This window comes from Cygnus atratus, chromosome Z (assembly GCF_013377495.2).
Source record: "Cygnus atratus isolate AKBS03 ecotype Queensland, Australia chromosome Z, CAtr_DNAZoo_HiC_assembly, whole genome shotgun sequence".
Taxonomy (NCBI): domain Eukaryota; kingdom Metazoa; phylum Chordata; class Aves; order Anseriformes; family Anatidae; genus Cygnus; species Cygnus atratus.
Genome location: NC_066396.1, coordinates 71,566,822 through 71,586,432, shown reverse-complemented (window position 1 = coordinate 71,586,432; position 19,611 = coordinate 71,566,822). Strand labels below are relative to the sequence as shown.

The following is a 19,611-nucleotide window of genomic DNA, read 5'->3' as shown; positions in this document are numbered from 1 at the left end:
AAGCTGGCCTTCTATCCAAACTTTTTCATGCAGCTTGATTTATCTTGATATGTACTGCTGCAGCCCCCAATGAAGGATTTTTTGCTATGCCAAATCATTTCCCTGCAAATTAAATCTAAGTGCATTTTGTATCATCTTTTAATATACCAATTGCTGGAGTTGCCAGAGTTTGTTTATTAACATAAACATCATTTTTGGTCTGGGAAATTCATGACAATTTTCACACAGAGGTAATCAGTAACAGAGTAATCCCACAATAACAGAACCAAAAAGTTAGATGAGTATAGGTTTCTTAGAATAGCACAAGTACAAACACAGTTAAAGAGCACACACTATGTCAAAACTAGTTTCAAGAACAATTGTATACTAGGCAACCAAAATTCAACAGACAGGCACATCATTTCACAGAAATATTTCCTGAAGATAGTTTCTTAGGATAGTTTCCTAGGAAGGTCATGTGGTTTTTTTTTTTTGTTTGTTTTTCTATTATTTCTATTTCACTGTAAATCCTGAATAATGTCATGGAGTGCCTCACGCTTGAGCCCACAATGGATCAAACATGAAAAATGGTGGTTAAGGCCATGATCAAGGCTGTTGACAAGGATACGTATCTGAAAATCCATCAGAACTGTAATGACACAAGAGTGCAACTACGGAGCTGAGTATGTATATGTATAGATCTGGCAAACAAGGTTTGCTGGAAGTAACATACTAATTCACATACTTTAGTGGAGATTGAGGAAAAAAAAGCTCTTGGTCACAATACCTTTCATGTCTGGCACAGCTGATGCAGACAAGTATTGTGATGAAGAGCTCATATGCCAGATAAACTTATCCATTTTTCCATGTTTCCCATCCATTAGTCTAACTAAAAATGCAACTTAAGACTTTTTTTTTTGTTAGAAGACATGTGGAACATTGACCATCCGAGCTTTATCTTAACCCTAAACAAAAGTGTAACATAAGCAGTTTTGCAGTTTTTCAATCATTCAGGCACAAAAATATGCATAGGAAAACAGAAATTGTCACTAGTAATCTTACTAAAATTTAAGCAGATAGAGTTGGAATGACTAGTAAAAAATAATATCCCCTTTTTGAAGTGAACATCTTAGATCTGCTGGAAGACCCGTAAAATATTCCCCCTTTTCAAATTCACCACAGGTATTGTGTTAAAGCTACTTCATAAAATTTAATTTCATATTTCTAGTTTCTGCAGTTGTCTGTACTCTACACCTAAGTTTCCCCTCCCACTCTCTATGTAACCCATTTTTTATTGTCTAAATATATTCTGCCATACTTTAAAATAAGACTGTTGCTATACTAATAAGATGTTCCTGTGCATTAAAAGCTGAAGTCGTGTAAAAGACTTGTAGAGGTTTAGGAAATTTTGCAAACAAGATATTCACTTATCACTGAAGCACTATGTCTATACATCAGTTCAATGTTCTACCCCTCAAAAAGCCACCTATTTCTAGGTTTAAAAAAAAAAAAGATACAGGAAGAGCCATATTAGGTTTTATAAGGAAGTAGAAAAAAGCTGATGGAAAATTACATGAATGCCACTTCCTTACTAGCATATTTGACCAGAGTTAATACAGCCAGTGATAACTAGTAAAGCGATGAAGAGCACCATTGAACTTAACAGCTCTCAGGGCTCCTTCTCTGCTGCCAAACACCATGGTCAAGAAACAGTCCTTACACTGAAATGGAGAAACTTGGCTTGGGTGCAGGTGAGACGGTATCACTGGATCACAGCCATTTCCTAGATTTCCATCTAGATGACCTTTAAGCACTTGCAGATCTATTTCAATCTGAGCTACAACAGAAGGGCTTCCTGCAAAGATCCTGTGCACTGCAGACTTCAGAAAAGCAGTCAAATGAAAAACAGTGTAAAAAGTTTTATTTGCTCTGTAACTCACAACAAATCAAGTTTAAGTCATCCACAGTATTTTCTCAGTTATATTCTGTCACAAAATATGAACAAAAGCATCTTTTCTTCTGCATACACTGTATTTCCCAAGTGCTAATTAAAACAATTACAGCAGATTAAGAACAAACCTACAGCATTCCTTTACTTTAGCCGGTTCTGATACAGAGGCATATTTTTTTATTTGGGAGTCAACTCCAAGAGACTTAGCTAATTGCACAGCATTTGTATCATCACTGATTAGCGTCCCCAGAGCCACAAGCAGTCTAAAAACAGCTTCAAGATCTTGAACAACTTCCATAACTGTGTTGATTACTGATAAACATTGAGCTTTGCCCTCAATGTTGTTGACTTTATGTAAACACACAGCATAGTTCAATGTCAGTGTGGCAAGTGCAATGTGGATATTCTTATTATTGCCTGACTTCACTTCTATTGCTTGTGTCATTATTTCATCCCTTTGTTCCATCAAGAGCTTCTGGCCTGCCTGGTTGACAAAGCAATTGCAAAGAGCTCTAAGTGCCAACAGCTGGTTTGCTTGCTTTCCTTTAGGGTTCAGAAATTTGAGGAGAAGGTGGATAAATTGCACATGATCCTTTTCACCACAGAAGTTCGCATTCACAGTGGGATGCCTGACAGACAATCTAAGAATGTCTAGGGCTGGAAAGACAATATCTAAGAAACAAAAAAAATGTTTTAGTATTAGAATTGCATTATGTGCAAACATGCTGGTGAGTTTATTTCTGTTGGAGATACTCTTAAGTCCCTAGCTTTCAGAACAGACAGTAACAGTTTCATGCAGAGTCAGATAAATCACAAATTATCAAAAAATCATAAAAGACAGCACTGACAAACCCATACTAATACTTCCATTAATGACAGAAAAAAATATGCTCCTTCAGACTGACAAAGTTCTTTTTCAAACAAGTCTTAGAAATTCTTCCTAAAAGCTAATCGCTAACACTGAAGGCAAGCACTGAACACAAAATACGCATAGTAACTAATCCAAAGAAGTTTCTCAAAACTTCTCAGTTACTGAACACTCCTGTACAGGCAGCGTATCAATTTGTCCTTGCTCTGTATCTTACGGTTTAGTGTAACTACAGAACTGCCTGCAGGAAAATAATGCTTTTAGGCTATCTTCAGCTTTTAGACATAATTTAGAAGAAAAATAAAAGATATTCTCAACTGATCAGCTGGGTATCATTAAGGAACCCAAATTTATAGTTTGTTCAGTAGTTCCTCTCAACTTCCCTGAATTTCAAATATATTTGGCTCTTCAAGGCTACCACCAGTATCCCAAGCTTACAAACACAGCAAGGAAGCTGAACCTGCTGAGCTACCCATTGAGCAGTTTTTCCTGCCGATATGAAGCATGTTGAGAATTAAGACTTTGTACAATATGGTCTGATATGAAGACATTAGCCACCACCAGTTCCCAGCTCTACAGAATATAGCTTAAGTAATGTTATCTGATGAACAGCAATTTTTAATAAAAACAGTATTCTTCCTGTTAATAAACTTTTAACCACAATTTTAAGAAAGCAGTTCATTTTAAACTGCATATTTAGCTATCTGAACATGCAACATATCCTGTTTTTCCAGAATGTATATTTACAAACAAAATAGTCTTTCCAACTGGTCCATCAGTACTGATAATGTTATGTTATTAAATCAAATTAAATTGCCTCCACTTGCATTCATCCCAAAATGTTATTTCAATAATCCAGACCACATAAACTAACTTCAGTAACTTCCACCATACTAAACAAGATATAAATCTGAGATTTTTCTTTCCTATAACTTACCTCTGTAATTTAATCTCTCATTTGATAGCAAGTTAGGACTCCAACTTTACCCTTCTTTGCTCTATTTCCTAACAAGTTTCACAGCTCTGTCTTGAGGAAGCTCCTACTAATGAAATAACTGCAACCGATGTTTAGATCAGGTGTCTCTTATCTTTACTGTTGTGCCAACAACAGCAAACTGACTGCTAACTACCAATTCTGAATTCTGTTAGTATCTGTATGTCCTCTTCTGGGTTCTGTTTGGGTTACAGACTATGAGACAGACTGTAACAGCCAGCAACAGTGTTCTGGTTCATGTTGAAGTACCGATGAGACAACAATATAAAAAAATAATTTCAAGTGTCTACCTTCTGGCCAGTTAACTGCTCTCCATAACGTTTGAAGTTGTTGTGCAGTAGGCATTTCTGCAGAGGTATTACATGTTGCAGACAATAACTTTTCTAGCATTATCAAGTCATCTTCTGTAAGCTTTTGTTCTTCAGTTGCAGTACCATTAAGTTCCTTTAGTTTGCCTGTAAGACCAATAGAAAGGTACAGTTTTCTGACATTACAACTTAAATCCAGATCTTCAATAAAATACTGCACTACAAAACACTTTAAAAAGAAGTTACAACTATTAAGATTGTTTAAATATCTTTAAGGAAACATTACTTCTCACTGTTTCATCATGTTTCTAATTTTAAGTTTAATCATCACAACAGATGCTACTATAAAGCTTCTTCAATATTGAAGCATAACGATTCAACATTCGCATCTTAGCCTATGTGCAGGCACAGACGCAGAAAAGAATCCTAAGACCAATAGTTGTCAAAACTGAAATGTGATTCCTCTTTACTATTAGGGAGTAGAAACAAACTATTGAAACAAATGTATCAGGATAGTATGATCAGTATTTGTAGTTTCATTTGCTTAAGTGCCATACGCAAAATATAATTGCACCTTGTCATGTATTCAAACTTCAATCTAACTTAAAATCCAAGTCTTGGAAGTGGTATTATAATGTACACCATTGAGCACCTGGCAATCATGGTTCTTCCAGAATTGATGAGGGCCATGTCAATAAACATGCCAGCAGGCAGCATTACATTAGTACACCTTTATGTAATGAGTTTTAAAGCATGCACAAAAGTGAACTGTCTGTCCATTATGAAAAAAGCATACAGCTATTAAATGTATTTAACCATGCACTGTTACAGGACTGCAGGAAACTCAGTAAATGTAGTTGTCAGATTTCAGGCCTAAAAAGTAGACATATTAGGCCTGTATTTAATTATCCCTGAAGAACACCAGACAGAAAGAAACAATTGCAGTATGTTTTGGGGATTAAATAAAAGTCATTGCTTTGCTGCAACAGAATATGAAAGTCAACCATTCTTGAAGTTCTCCTTCTTATTAAGTTCTGGACAAAGTTTTACTGCAAAATGTAAGCAAAACTAGGAGGTGGCTAGATATATTTATTAGTGACAACCTCATAAAAAAAAAAAAATCAAGTTTGTGAATCTCTTATCTCCCTGAACAAGCAAATACCAGCCCACCGTAAAGAATTCAGGGAAAGAGGGCATGGCCAACTGAAGACTGACCAAAACTTTTAAATAGAAAATGAATCCTGAACAATATGTAGAACAATAGAAAAAAGGTAGCAGCCTGTCCTCTTCAAGAAGTTGGATAAAGGTGAAGGTATATGTTTTCTAAAAAGCAGAAGTTCTTAAGTTTCCTCATCAGACTACCTATAATGTTTTCAAGTTCTGTATATAAAGGGGAGGGAAGGAAGGAAGAAATGGAAAAAAATGAGTAAAAGAATTTTAATGTGGAGATTCAAGGCAGGTACTGTATTTTCCTGCACTGTGAACACAAACTAGTATACATAACCATACTAAAGCACTCCACAGAAACACAGTGAAACAAACTGAAGACAAATGGTACAGATTCTGTGGAATAGCTATGGGAAGTACAGAAGAGACTGTGGAATAGCAATAAAGATGGGAAAGAGGGAGAAATAGAAGGCAACAGCAACATTCATCAAAAGTGCGTAGTATTACTAAATATTATACACTATTTTCTTTTTCTGTAATGCTGAATGATCTGCTTAAATATAGAAGAGACCATGTGAACCTGTGAAACTGCAGAATGCCTCACTTTAACACAGCTTAGATTACACTGTATGGCAACCTAGTGAACTGAAACTTTCATGTGCAAAACCAGAAACGGACTGCATATTGCGCACATATCCAGAAGCTGGGAAAAAAATGCTCAGTGTTCAAATGTACCAGCTTGGTAAACAAAACATGGAATAGCAGACATAAGCTAAGGGGGGGGGGGGAAGAAGTTATATTCTGCATTAGATAGGAGTTCTTCTGAAAATTAATTGTATTCCTAAGCCTTCAAATCATTAAAGTAATTAATGTAATTTTAAAAGGTCAAAACTGAGAATGAGTAGGAAAGCTATGGGAAATAATTTAGCTTTTTGTAAAGATCAAAAATTAAGTCACTTCAAACAAAATGGAAAAGCCATCCTTGAAATTAAATTACTGACCCAATATCTGTGTAGGATTGGCCTGGTCAAAGGTGACAGCATCTTTCTTCGGGAAATAAATATTTTCAGCTTTTGCTGCAGAAGATTGGTAAGCGTCCATGCCTACATAAAGGAAATATAAGAAGTTCAGCATATCAAAGTGTTTGACATAGAACAATACCCTACCAGTAAGTCTTTCCTGTTGTCCATTACTCAGGCTGGGTTTCCTAAACCTAGAGTAATGCCTCCACAAATTGTTCATCCCCCATTTACAAGTCTATTATGCAAGTGTGAATTATTACATGATTTCTGAATTACAGTGAAACGTAATACAGTCATAGGAATTGACACCGCAATTAAGATATGAAAGTGTTCTAAAATTAGAATACTTCTTATGCCCCTTTTTTTTCATAATAAATAGGAAAAGATTTAGTTCTGCAGATATGACTAACTTATGTCACATGCAATAGTATCCTAATATCTCTTTAGAGAAATAATAAAAAGCTTTAATTTATGATTTTCTAGAATAACAGGTGAATTGGTAGCCTATACTATGTAATTTCCATTTAAACCGCATATATTAATTTCTTTGATCAACAACAGTAACTACTGGCACACCAGAAATCAACTCAAGAAAACAGGTTACTATCATACATGCTAAAGCTCGTGGTGCCACAGTATAAGAAGGACATAAAACCATTAGAGGGTGTCCAAAGGAGAGTAACAACGATGGTGAAGGGCATTGGAGGGGAAGATGCACGAGGACCTCTGGAGTCACTTGCTTTCAGCTCAGAGACAAGGAGACTGAGTCTGCAGCTCCCTCACGAGGGGAGCGGAGGGGCAGGCGCTGAGCTCTGCTCTCTGGGGACACCGACAGGACCCGAGGGGACGGCATGGAGCTGGGACAGGGGAGGGTCAGGCTGGGTGTTAGGGAAAGGTTCTGCACCCAGAGGGTGGCCAGACACTGGGACAGGCTCCCCAGGGCAGTGGTCACAGCACCAAGCTGCTGGAGCTCAAGAAGCATTTGGACAACGCTCTCAGACACATGGTTTTATTTTTGGATGAGATGGGAGGTGGATACGATGATCCTTGTGGGTCCTTCTGACTCAGGATGTTCTGATTCTCTGATTCCTACATGTAAAAGGCTTTGTTCCCCCTATTTTCTCAGTAATTTCTAAAATATAAGTGGTTTCAATCTGCTCATTACACTTAATTAAATATAAATTTGCAACAGCATAGAACTCATGTCAAAAGAAAAAAAAACAAAAAGATCAGTGATGCTTTTTATAAAGCAGGCCTCATTTCTTACCTGTGTATGGATCAATCCCACCCACTGGAGCTACTGCATTTGATGCGGAACCAGGAACATAGCGCCCAGCACCTGAATGGGGAAGTTAGACTTTTTAAACACCACCATTGATAAAGAGCTAACATACCTACTTTCAGCCACTAGTCTTGAAATATCACCACTAAGGGTGTTATTTTGCTCTAAAATAATTAAAAAGAAGTCCTTCAACTCTTCCTGAAATTTACGGATTTTATCTAAATGCATGTGTGAGGGTGGTGCTGGTGGCAGCGGCAGCACTCACAAGCTAAGTGACCCACTGCTGAGAGACATTCTGTCATGCTCCCTGGCACCACTGGTGCCAAAACCCTTGGTGCAGGCAGAGGGTGCTGCTGCCCAGGCCTGGCCTTTCCCTCTGCCTGGGGTACTGTTAGCACCTCCTGAAGGAGCTGGGCTTTGGATGTGGTGCTGAGCCCTCAGGTGAAGGAGCTGCAGGGACAGGTGACAAGGCTGTGAACCATCAGTTCAGAGGAGACTGGCAAGGTCTTTGTATCTGCAGACACCAGAGCCTGAGTCACAAAATGCAAGGGAGAAGACAGCTGGAGATCATGGTAGAAGAGGTATGGAAAAAGACTGTCAAGATGGGGAATACTGTGGCTTTTGGCAACACCAGGAAAGCTCCATATGTAGATATGCACCTGCAGAGCAGACACTGTGCCCTGGCAGTGCTGAGGACAAACACCCAAGAGGGTGTTTGAGATCAGAGCCAGCTGAGACTGCACCTAGCATCTGCAGAAAGGGGAAAGGCAAGCAGTGGTAGGTGGCCTCCTCCTGCAGGGTATGGAGGCACCTATCTACTGATGTAAACTGGTATCTTGAGAGGTTTGTTGTTTGCTAGGAACCAGGATCCAGAAAGTCACAGAGAGACTGCCACAGCTTGCCAGGCCTTCAAACTTTTACCCCTGCTACTCTTCCACCCAGGCATCAATTATAATGCCATGAAAGACCTGGAGAGTATCAAGTGGCTAAAGAGCCCCAATGGCAAGTCTATGACTACAGGACCCTCTCCAAGGAGCAAAAACTATTAAGAAAGATGGGATGTCTTTGTAAACAAGCTCTCCACTATGAGAAGGGCTTTAAACTAGCTATGGCAAGAAGGGTTGGAATCTGAAATTTAGTATGGAAAGTACCAATAATGGCCACATAAGATAAAAAGAATAATAGGATAAAAAGAAAACTAATTCTACGAAAATAACCAATCCCAAGCTGGTTACACATATAAGAGATGACAAAACATAAGGTTTAAGAATTTAGTCCTCTACTGTAAAGGACAGAGTGACACGAGGCAGACCAGACAAGCAGAGAGCTCTCTCCTCTACTAAACAGGTCTGGACAGGCTTTGACGTTTTCCACAGCAGTGGAGACCACCTAACCAGTCTGTCCCACATAGCTGCCCCAAATGGAGCACTGCAATAAACAGGGCTCTGGAGCCGAACACACTGCAACTGAACACGGTAACATACCTTAAATGCTGGCAAGACAAATTTCAATAAGGAGTATGAATTTTACACTACCTGTAAATGGATCTGCCCCGGGTACCGTACTTGATCCAGATGAAGAGCCTGGAACATAACGTCCAGCACCTGGTGAAACATACACAGCTTGATGTTACTAAAGTACTAATATTTTCAGACAGGTGCAACTCAAAAATGAAGCCAAAAACATCGAGTATGTCTCATGTCTTATTGTGGCATTATGACAAATTTAATCCTCTCCACATACAGTTCTGCCAACACTGAACAAATTCTTCCTAATAACTTCAAGGCCCAAACTTTGTTTTCTAGGATATAACCACTATGCATTTGGACACAGACAAATCAAAGGTATATGCATAAGTTTATACAACTGCAGTTCCATGAGATACATTTGAACCTGACTAACGGCCTGTATTCTCATTTGTAGTTCAATGCAAGAGTAAGATCTAGAATTATTTTCACACTTTGTTCCAACCTTCAACTTTGTAAAACTGGTTGCAATGTGGTTTATTTTGTAATGCAATAGACAGGACGTAATCAATTAGCACATTTCAACTGGTGAGTAATTAACTTTTTACAGTTCTCATTCACTCTCTGAAAAAGGGTCATTTATGTATTTCATTCAGTTTCATCCTTTGTCTAGTTAAATTTTTGTATTTCTTTCATTGCCTTAACAGCATCTGGCTACCTGTTACCCTAATATAAAAGGTTGGATTTTCTTACATTAGAAAATTAAGCCTAGGCTGAAAAATACAACCAGCTTGATTAGCATTTTGTTGAAAGATTTGATCTGACAAATATCTCACAGAGTTGACCAGTTTTTGCATTTTTGTCACATCTATCTGTGCCATGCCCTCCATGATTTGAGGACATGAAAGTCCTATACAGGAAGCTGAAGTTGAGGAACTGGGACACTGAAGTCTGGATAATCAGACTGAGTTGGACTGAAAACTGGCTGAATAGATGGGCCCAGAGGTTGGTATTCAGTGGCAGGACATCTAGCTGGTAACCAGTAACTAGCACTGTACCCCAAGTGCCAGTACTGGACCCGATCCTGTTTCACATCTTCATTAATGATGGATGATGTGGTGGAGCGTATCCTCAGCAAGTTTGCACATGACACAAAAATGGGCGGATTGGCTGATTCTCCAGGGGACTATCTTACCATCCAGAGAGATCTGGACAGTCTGGATACATGGGCTAACAGAAACCTCTTAAGTTTGACAAGAAGAAGTCCTGTACCCGGGGAGGAACAACCACCAAGCACCAGTATATGCTAGGGACTACTGAAAGCAGGTTGGCAGAAAATGGACACCAAGTTGAACATGAGCCTGTAATCTGACCATGCTGCAAAGAAGGCTAATGGTATCCCAGGCTGCATTAGGCAAAGTACTACCAGCAGGAGGAGGCAGGTAATTCTTCCCCCTTCTACTCAGCACTGAGAAGGCCACGTTCGAAGTGTTGTATCCAGTTCTGGGCTCCCTGCTATAAGAGAGACATGGACATAACGGAGAGTATAACGAAGGGCCACAAATATGATGAAGTGAATCATGGCTGAAACATCTCTCTTATGAGGAAAGATTTGAGAGCTGGAACTGTTCAGCCTGGAGGAGGCTCAGGTGGAGTCTTAGCAATGTATATTAATAGCTGGAGAGAGGGTGCAAAGACGACAAAGTTGGTCTCTTTTCAGTGGTGCCCACTGACAGAACAAGGGGCAATGGGCATGAAATGAAACACAGGAGGTTCTGTCTGAACGTCAGGAAATACTTCCTCATTGTTCAGGTAACTGAGCACTGAAAGAGGTTGCCCAGAGAAGCTGTGGACTCTCCCATGCTGGAGGTACTGAGTAGTCACCTAGACAACTGACTCCAGGTGGCCCTGCGTGAGCTTGGGGGTTAGACCAGGTGACCTCCAGAAGGTGGCTTTCCAACCTCAGCCATCCTGTGACTTGAAGTCTGCTTGTGAAGTAACCCAAGCTGCTAGTCAAGCACTCGATAATAGGTTTCAAGTTGCACTACAGTGTACAAAATACTCTAAGCCATTCTGCCAGGTTCATTTCCTACCCTTGTGAAGAAATATACTTACAGGGAAACTCAGTGCATAATATAACACGTTACAGTACACACTGTTATCCCTTTGTTACTTAACTTTTTAGTTGTGCACCATGAAGTTTAAATTTTTACCTGTAAAGGGATCTGAAAATTGTGTATTTGTATTCAACAGTGTTTGTCCCTTAGTGTTGTCCGTAATAAACTTGGCCACCTGATCCAGAAACATTGGATTTAGATCATTCTTTTGCAGGAAGTTGTATGCAGTCAGCCAAGGATCATCAGTTATGTTATACGGCAGTTTGTAGGAAGGTCCATTTTCGTTTACATCAATAGTGAAAACATAATCATACTCCTTTAAGTAGAACAAAAACAAGAACAAATGAGAAATTTGTCAGCACATTTGGCATAGAGATGTACCACATGCAGACTAATAGAGACCCAGTGCTAAGCCTGAAAACATTAATAATGCTACTTGCAGACTGTATCAACAGCAGTCTCCTACAGAGGCTGCAAATAAAAACCATTGAAGCTGTACCTTACACTTTCCAGAATTTTGTATCTCAAGAAAAGCAGGCTAGAACAATAGATCATGACAATTTATGTATAGATATATTACAAAGTAACAGAATGCATCAGGTAACACTCACGGTCAGCTGTGGCTGCCTACAGAGGTACAGGGTAGTCAGATGCCTCAAAAAACATCAGGCCAGAAAGCACATTTCTACTACTAAAAAAGAACCAAGTCCTAAGGCTTCTTTCTTTAAAGCATACGAGAGAAAATGAGTATCTGAAAGGCATTTTTTTTAAGTGGTGGCACAAGACAGATTTTTCTGTGTACATGTCACTAAAGGAAACATTTACTTTTTGGATTATCTGTCTTTACACTCAAAAGACAAAAGAAAAGGGACACATGAAGTCTGGTACCTAATATTTCAGGTGACCCTTGCACCTCTCATTGTACATTGTAGGGTTCTCTCCCTTTGGAAAGGCAGTTAAAACTAACTTTACAATGTATTAGCAATAAATACTAGAGATCTTGACCCTTTCTTTAATAGCTGGCAGTTGACCTTTCTGCAACGTAATTTGTCTCTGCTGGCTTGCTGGTTTTACAAAACGCATTTCAAAGGTAAAACAGAAAATACTTATAATTCTACCTCTTGGTTTTAATAGATCAAAGACGTACGAAAGAGTATCAACAAATCCCTGTTTCCTAATTTATATTTTAGCTAAGTAAAGACCGGGATTTTTTTTTTTTTTCAAATGTGAAATTAAGCATTTAACTTGAAAGGAGTAAAGCCTATTAAAGGTTGTATATACCTTTCCTTCAAATAAAACCTTTCCAGATGTTTGTTGCGTGGCTCCAGAAGAACCAACGACATCACCAATCTTTATCCATCTTCCTTCACTAACACTCCACTGATATGCTTCAACTTTCCCATCGTCTTTAATGAGCCGTGTCTGTCCATCTCTTGTTCCTGCAGACAGAAATATTTAACAGTTTTAAGAAATCTAATAGTATGATTTACTGTAGGAGAGAAAAAGAATGTCTTAAATAGCACTCAAATTTAAGAATGAAAAGATAGTTCACCAAGATTTGAGGTCACAGTGCAGAAAACTACATACTACATGTTGCAACAAGAATAGTGGAAATTCTGAGAATAGCATTTTACAGTTACAGTAATGGTATATGCCACCAGACTAAGTTGTGAAAGCAGTCCTTAAGTATTTCAAAAGTTCACCATTTTCCCAGGGAGGTGACAATCAAGAAAGGTGATACCCTCCCATGGTCTAACAAGATGGGAAGCTTCATAGAATTGTAAGATTTATACCACTTGCTAATCAGAGCCAAGGGGTGAGGTTACTTCACCTGGGGAAAAATATTTGTGTATTTAAGAGTAATCCTAACTACCAATGCTTCCAACTGTATCCTCAGTAACCTCCTGAGTACCTGGAAACCGTAAACTGAGTTGATCAAGACAAACTGTTTTTCAAGTTGAAAGCTAAAGCAGAGTATTTGTCTACTTTTCCTTCGGAAAAAAATTCTAGTCCTTTTGCAAAGTACATGACTGTCTCTTATTATTGACACAGCTGGCATAATAGATACAAAACATCTTGAATACACTGCAGTGTCCTGTAACCGAGATTTTTCTAAGTTATTTTGTAAGAGAAGTATTTTAGCCACTTTAGTCTAGAAAACACACATGTATATGTTAGGATGTATACATGCAGACACACACACCTAAATATTTAAACTACAGTCTTGCCTCCAAAAGAGGAGATGAAAGGAAAGCAGAGCAAAATTGAGCTGTTTTCTTTAGTAATTCTGTTGAACATGGTCAACCCCCCCCCCAGCCCCGAACTTACGGAAAGTTTCGGTACCTCAGAACTAAGATCCAGAGGCAACTCTAACATCACAGAGGTAACATAACTTACCAGGTTCCTTAAGATGTTCTTTTCCAGGAAGGTCTTCAGCATTAATATCCCCTAAATCACCAGTTTTAGGGTCAATGGATGCTTGGGAAAGTTCATTTTCAAAAGCTTGAATCTCCTCAGCACTTGCTGTTCTTTCCAAAGACTCTGTAAACACCCTTACAAATCCATCACTGAACAGAGACAAAAATATTCAAAGTGAAATATTATTTTAAATGTCAAAATGATTACATACATTCTAATAGTGACTTCCATGTCATGAGAAACCACCACTACTTCTAATAACCCTCTCCATTTTTTTTTATAAAAAGAATTTGCCCTCATGCTAAAAAAAGCCCATAGGAAGACTTACATGGGTAACTTGAAACCCAATCTGTAGTACAGCTTTAAAGTCAAATTAGGATACGCCTATCAAATGTGTTCTTTATACAGTATCTGTAAGTCTATTCTCATTCTACTCATAGTTTACCACATTACCAAAGAACTTACTCTTTAACTGTGTAATTCAATACACAAAGAACGACTTTTTGGCTGAATTATAGCACATACTTAAATTTAATCCCCACACACACTTTCATGACTATATTTTCAAATATAATCAGAAATGAAAATCAAAGTGATGCATAAAATTTCACCAAGAGTTTTGCAAATTTAGATTTGAAAATGTACTGAGAATAAAACCTGGATACCTTGCACCAACTACAATGTCACCATTATCCAACACGCAGCAGCACCACACAGACTGAGCTGGGAGTCTGATTGTTTGAGCACATTCCCCTCGTTTCCATATTCTAAGAGATCTGTCCTCTCCAGTAGTTACAAAATCTGCAAAGGAAAAAATAAAAAAGCTTTTAAAGCATATTTTCGTGTACTGTGATACTAGATGCCTTTTTACAACTCAGTATCTAAAAATTAAAATAGCAAAAGAACTTTTCTACAATTTAATATTTCTCTCAATCACAAGAAGAGAGCTAAAAGAAAGCCACTGCAGAGCTATCTTCTCAAAAAAAAAAAAGTGCATAACTTGCAGACTGAGCAGCCAGACAGGGAACAAAACTGTTTGTGACAAAAGATTACCTCCTCCTTCAAACAGTTTAAACAAAGAACTTGGGAACTATCACTGTTTTGTCTTAACACTGCACTTCCAGAGTACCACAGTTCAGGAAACACGCATAAAGCATTCTCAAAAGCAGACACCTAACTTCAGGCATCTCCTCTACGAGGGGTTTCAAGGCAGAAGAGATTTATGATGTACACGTCATACCTTTTGCATACCATACATCCACTTTACCCTCCGAACAAATGTGCAAGTCCATTTGTACACATACACCACACAAAGGTCACTGACTTAGAATTTCTTCTGCAACCATCTGCAAGTTAGTTCTGAACCTCCAAGCCTCTAGCTCTAAAAACAAATGCATAAGCCATATAAAGAAAATCGCTGAACTAAACTATTTATAAGCTACTTTCAAAACTTTCTGTGCAAGTATCGAAGTTTGTATTACTTCAAACTGCTAAGCCACGCATACCATTTTAACACTCTGAAACAGTGCTCAAATACAAGTGGCAACCCAGATGGTAGTTTTGTCCATTTGTTTGCCAAAGTTTCACTTGAGCTTTATAATTAGGTTTAATCTAGGACCTTTCATCTCACCTCAAAGAGCAATTCTGCCAGAAACATGATTTTCTGTCAAGCACAAAAATTTCTTATTACTTACACAAAAGAAAAAAGAAAAAAAGTGAATGAAATGCTACCCGAGTTCTTTGGTTACGGCAGCTCCACTGAACTACTGAATGCCTCATCTGCCATTTTATTTTGGAACTATATGGGCTAAATCTCAAAAAATAAACTTACCTTTACAATGAGGGAAAACAGATATGCTGTATATATAATTTGTATGTCCATAATACACCTGCAGACACTCGCCAGAGATCTGCCATCTTCGAACACTAGCATCATTAGCACAGGAAAGGAATTCCATTTCACTGAGAATGGCTAAACCTCTCACACAATCTTCATGTCCTTTGTAAAAGAAAGGAAAACTTTTAATGCAGCTTTTCTTTCCATTACCAGCAGCATACCATTTTACACATCTATATCCTGGTAACCAATTTTCATTATGGAAGCACTCAAAAAAAGGCAATTTATTGCTCAATATCCTGTGGAAAAATATATAATGCTTATAGAAGGGATGTGATTTCCAGGCAACTTGAGATACTTTAGAAATTCTGCTTAAAAATTGTTCAATTCGTGGTTTCTGATTTATTTTTTTTACTGTTTTTAATAGAGCACATGATCTTGACGAAACTACTAACTGCAACAATATTTACCAGTGAATGTTCTTTCACATCTGCCTGCCTTCCACAGCTTTATTGTTTTGTCAGCTGAACCGGTCAACATTAATCCCTGTTCCGGCAGTATTTTTACTGCCCATATTGCAGCTGTGTGACCCTGAAAAAAAAAAAGGACAACAATATTGTTAGACTTGTAAAAGTCAGTATGTATTTTATATTCATGCAGAAGAACTTCATACCTGTAATGTCATCATACATCTGTCATGCAACCAGACTTTTGCTGTTGTATCCCATGATCCACTTAATAATGTGCCAAATTTTCCAGATGAAAGGCTGCAAACTGGAATAAATGTTCAGATCAACAATGACACGTTTCTTTCACCGTAGCAAATCTTACGCTAGCAATTTTAAATTAATTATTTAAGGACTTCTGCTTGGTATTAAAAGCATATCTAGTGTTGAGGAGTTCAGGGAAAAATTAAGTAGAAGTGTAGATGTACAGCAACCTAGAAAGGAACCACTTAAGAATCTCCTCACTTCAGATGACAAACTTGCAAATCTTTTTACCATTCATATTTTACAATTTCTTTCAGTACCTGATCTCTTCTCAAGCTAAAATATGTTGACAAGCAGCACAGATAGTCAAGAAAAAATATTAATACAAAGATTTAGATTTAAGATTACAAAGTCAAGATTTCATCAACATTATTGGGTTATGTCCTCACAAAACAAGACTTCATACCAAAAATACTTTGCTCTTCTTCTTGGATGGCAAAATAATACCACCGAGAAATTGTACTAACATTCAAAGATTTATTTAAGATGGATATAATTTGCAAATGCTCCACTAATACACAGCTATAAAACTGAAAAGGCATAGTGCTAATAAAGCACAACAAAAACTATACAAAGTATCAACAACTATATAAGCCACAAACAGAATGCACCCTCCACCTGAAAATTCATAAACGAAAGCACAGCCTTTCGTTTCTTGACTCTGTGATTCCACAGTGGGAACTGGATAGTATTCTGCTGCTATGAATTGTTACTCAGGAACTAGTTTTCCCACTTCTAAAACATATTTTATAATTAATCTGATTTTCCATTTTTTAATGTTCGGCATTACTGTAAGAATTGCCACAAATACTTTTTTGTAATGGAATCCATAACACACCTCATATAATGCCTCATCCTTTTTTGCACCTCTGGAGGGAACATGCCAAATGTTCTTTTATCTACTCAATCATCCTAGGATTCCTTTTATACACTGTAAATTATTCCATACCTTCTGACACACTGACATTATTCTGGCATCATTTTACCCGTTTCTCAGAGCAGACCAAGAGGCTTATAATGCAAAGACAGAAATTTTTGGTGCTGTGTAGCAATCCATGTTATTTTCAAGATGGTCTCGAGAGCCCTTCTTTAATATAGTAAAAGAGACCCAAAACCTTCAAGTCTTGAAATGATTAATTCTGACATCCCATAATTACAAGATGAGGCTTTTCAAAGGTCTTTTAAATACTAGATCAGCTCACAAAAAAATAAACTTAGCATGCTAATATGAAAATTGCTCAACCTTTTATTTTATGGCTCAAGAAAAGTTATCGGTTTAATATGTCACACGCTGCACTGACCTGATTAAAGAGATGAAGTTTCTGCAATGACCTTTTAGACTTCACCACATATTTAAAGTACCAATTAATATTAGATCCCCATCTAGGTAACAAAATGAGCAGTGAACATTTGTTTATTTAGGAAACTCGCTTTTTCTATTTCTATGAAGTTAGATAAAAAAATACATGGAAGATGAAGTTAACTGCTTCAACCCTTGGCAAAAGGGCCACCATTCTGTGAATTGCCATGTGATCACTTATGCAGCAAATGCTCAAACACTGATCAGTGTTAACTCAGAAGTCATCGTGACAAGCTGTCACTGTGTGAAATGAAATTATAAAAAAGCTATTTTACAGAGGCCATAATCAAAAAGTTAGGTGCATTAAGTATCAAAGAAATTAAAATTGAGTTTTATAACTTAATTTCCTGTCTAATAAATCACATTTATGCAATAAACTCAAAAAAATTACTACATACCTGCGTTCTTATGACCCTTAAGGACATAAAGAGGAGCTGTGTTGTCAACTGTGAAAATGCAAATATTACGATCATTGCCACCAGTTGCAATCAGCCCACGAGGATAGAGGTCACTTGGAGGTATGATGCACACACAAGATACAAAATTTGAGTGGCCACGCATACAGTGCATTTCAGTAAAACCCCTGTTAAGACTAAACACATGCAATAATCAGTTGAGAGTCACGACAGAAACAGTACTTTGAGGCACTGAACTACAACGGGCATTTTACATTCCAGCTCTTGAATTAGTAACTATCCTTGCAGTGTGCTTACTATGGATGACCTAGAAAGAACGAAAACTTGGAGAAAAACTACACTCCACCATTCCAGACCAGTAAGCAGTATTTAAAGCTCTCCACGTATTTTTTTCCAGCCACAGAATCCTGGTATAGCTTAGTTTTGTCGTCTACTGCTCAGCTGCAAACACTATGCCCAATTTCACAGAACCACAGACCAGTTTGGGTTGGAAGGGACCTTAAAAATCACCCAGTTTCAAACCCCTACCATGGGTAGGGACACCTCCCACCAGACCAGGTTGCCCAAAGCCCCATCCAGCCTGGCCTTGAGCACTTCCATGGATGGGGCATCCACAGCTTCTCTGGGTGTTCTGGTGCCTCACCACCCCCATGGTGAAGAATTTCTTCATTATATCTAGTCTAAACCTACCCTCTTTCGGTTCAGAGCTGTTACCCCTTGCCTTGTCACTCCTTGATAAAGAGTCCTTTCCCGTCTTTAGGCACATGAAGGAATTTAATCAGAATTTAATCACAAGTAGCTGCAGCTTGCATTTGTGAGATCTTTTGCTGTCCCAAAGCTCGAACATGTTACTCCAGCACAACGCAAAATATCAGGGCACATAAACAAAGAAAGTTTACTGCTTACAAAATCTATACTCACGAGCACTGTAGAGATTTAAGAATTAATAATTATGTCTGATTCAAGCAGCACCTTTACTTTTTCGTCATGACCCAGCCTCAACAGTGAGCGCACTCACTGGAAAAAAATGCTACTTATATTAAAGGTATTGTTTTTGTTTTCGTCAAAAACTGTATTTTGGTCAAAAACTGTATTATAGAACACTGCTATTCATACTTTGTACTGTAATACTTGGAGTATGTAGGGAAATCATGATATTCTTGTAAATTTTAAAACATTTTCTCTGCTGAAGGCACAGAGAACAAGGCAACACCTTCCTATGAAACTTAATAACGAAAATAACACACCGCAGCTTGCTTAACCCCAAACCCTCCGTACGGCGACCCCATTGCCGATGCTGTGACTAATTTACTAATGCCTAACGCTTTCCCATCACCGGGCCCTTCGGGGGAAGGCAGCTCACCCGTCGGGAGCCCAGAGCCGCGCGGTGCGGTCCCGGGACACGGAGACGAAGCCGCCGTCGGGGAAGAGGCCTCGGGCGAGGCCGCGCACGTCCTGCTGGTGGCCTGGCAGCGAGCAGCGCAGCCGGTAGACGCCGCCGGCGTCGCCCGCCATGGCCGGAGGCCGGCGGAGGCCCTGACGCAGCAGCTCCCTGCCCGCCGCCGCTGCCGGAACGCGCCGCGCTCCGCGCCGGAAGAGGAGCCACCCGATGTGCCGGCGGTGGGGAGGAGCCGAGACTATAAGTCCCAGCAGGCA

At 38.7% G+C, this 19,611-nt stretch overlaps 1 protein-coding gene across 1 annotated transcript; it reads right to left on the bottom strand.

The window, feature by feature from the left end:
* Positions 1–154: 154 nt before the first annotated feature.
* PLAA (phospholipase A2 activating protein) lies at positions 155–19,596 on the bottom strand. The gene is made up of 14 exons (XM_035562968.2): positions 19,319–19,596; positions 17,938–18,131; positions 16,083–16,183; positions 15,880–16,000; positions 15,404–15,571; positions 14,238–14,373; positions 13,552–13,721; positions 12,436–12,593; positions 11,251–11,470; positions 9,107–9,175; positions 7,557–7,628; positions 6,269–6,370; positions 4,083–4,247; positions 155–2,602 (listed from the first exon to the last, which is right to left on the bottom strand). The coding sequence occupies exons 1-14, from the start codon at positions 19,468–19,470 to the stop codon at positions 2,037–2,039; spliced, it is 2,394 nt and encodes a 797-aa protein (XP_035418861.1). The 5' UTR covers positions 19,471–19,596; the 3' UTR covers positions 155–2,036.
* Between the last annotated feature and the right edge of the window lie 15 nt (positions 19,597–19,611).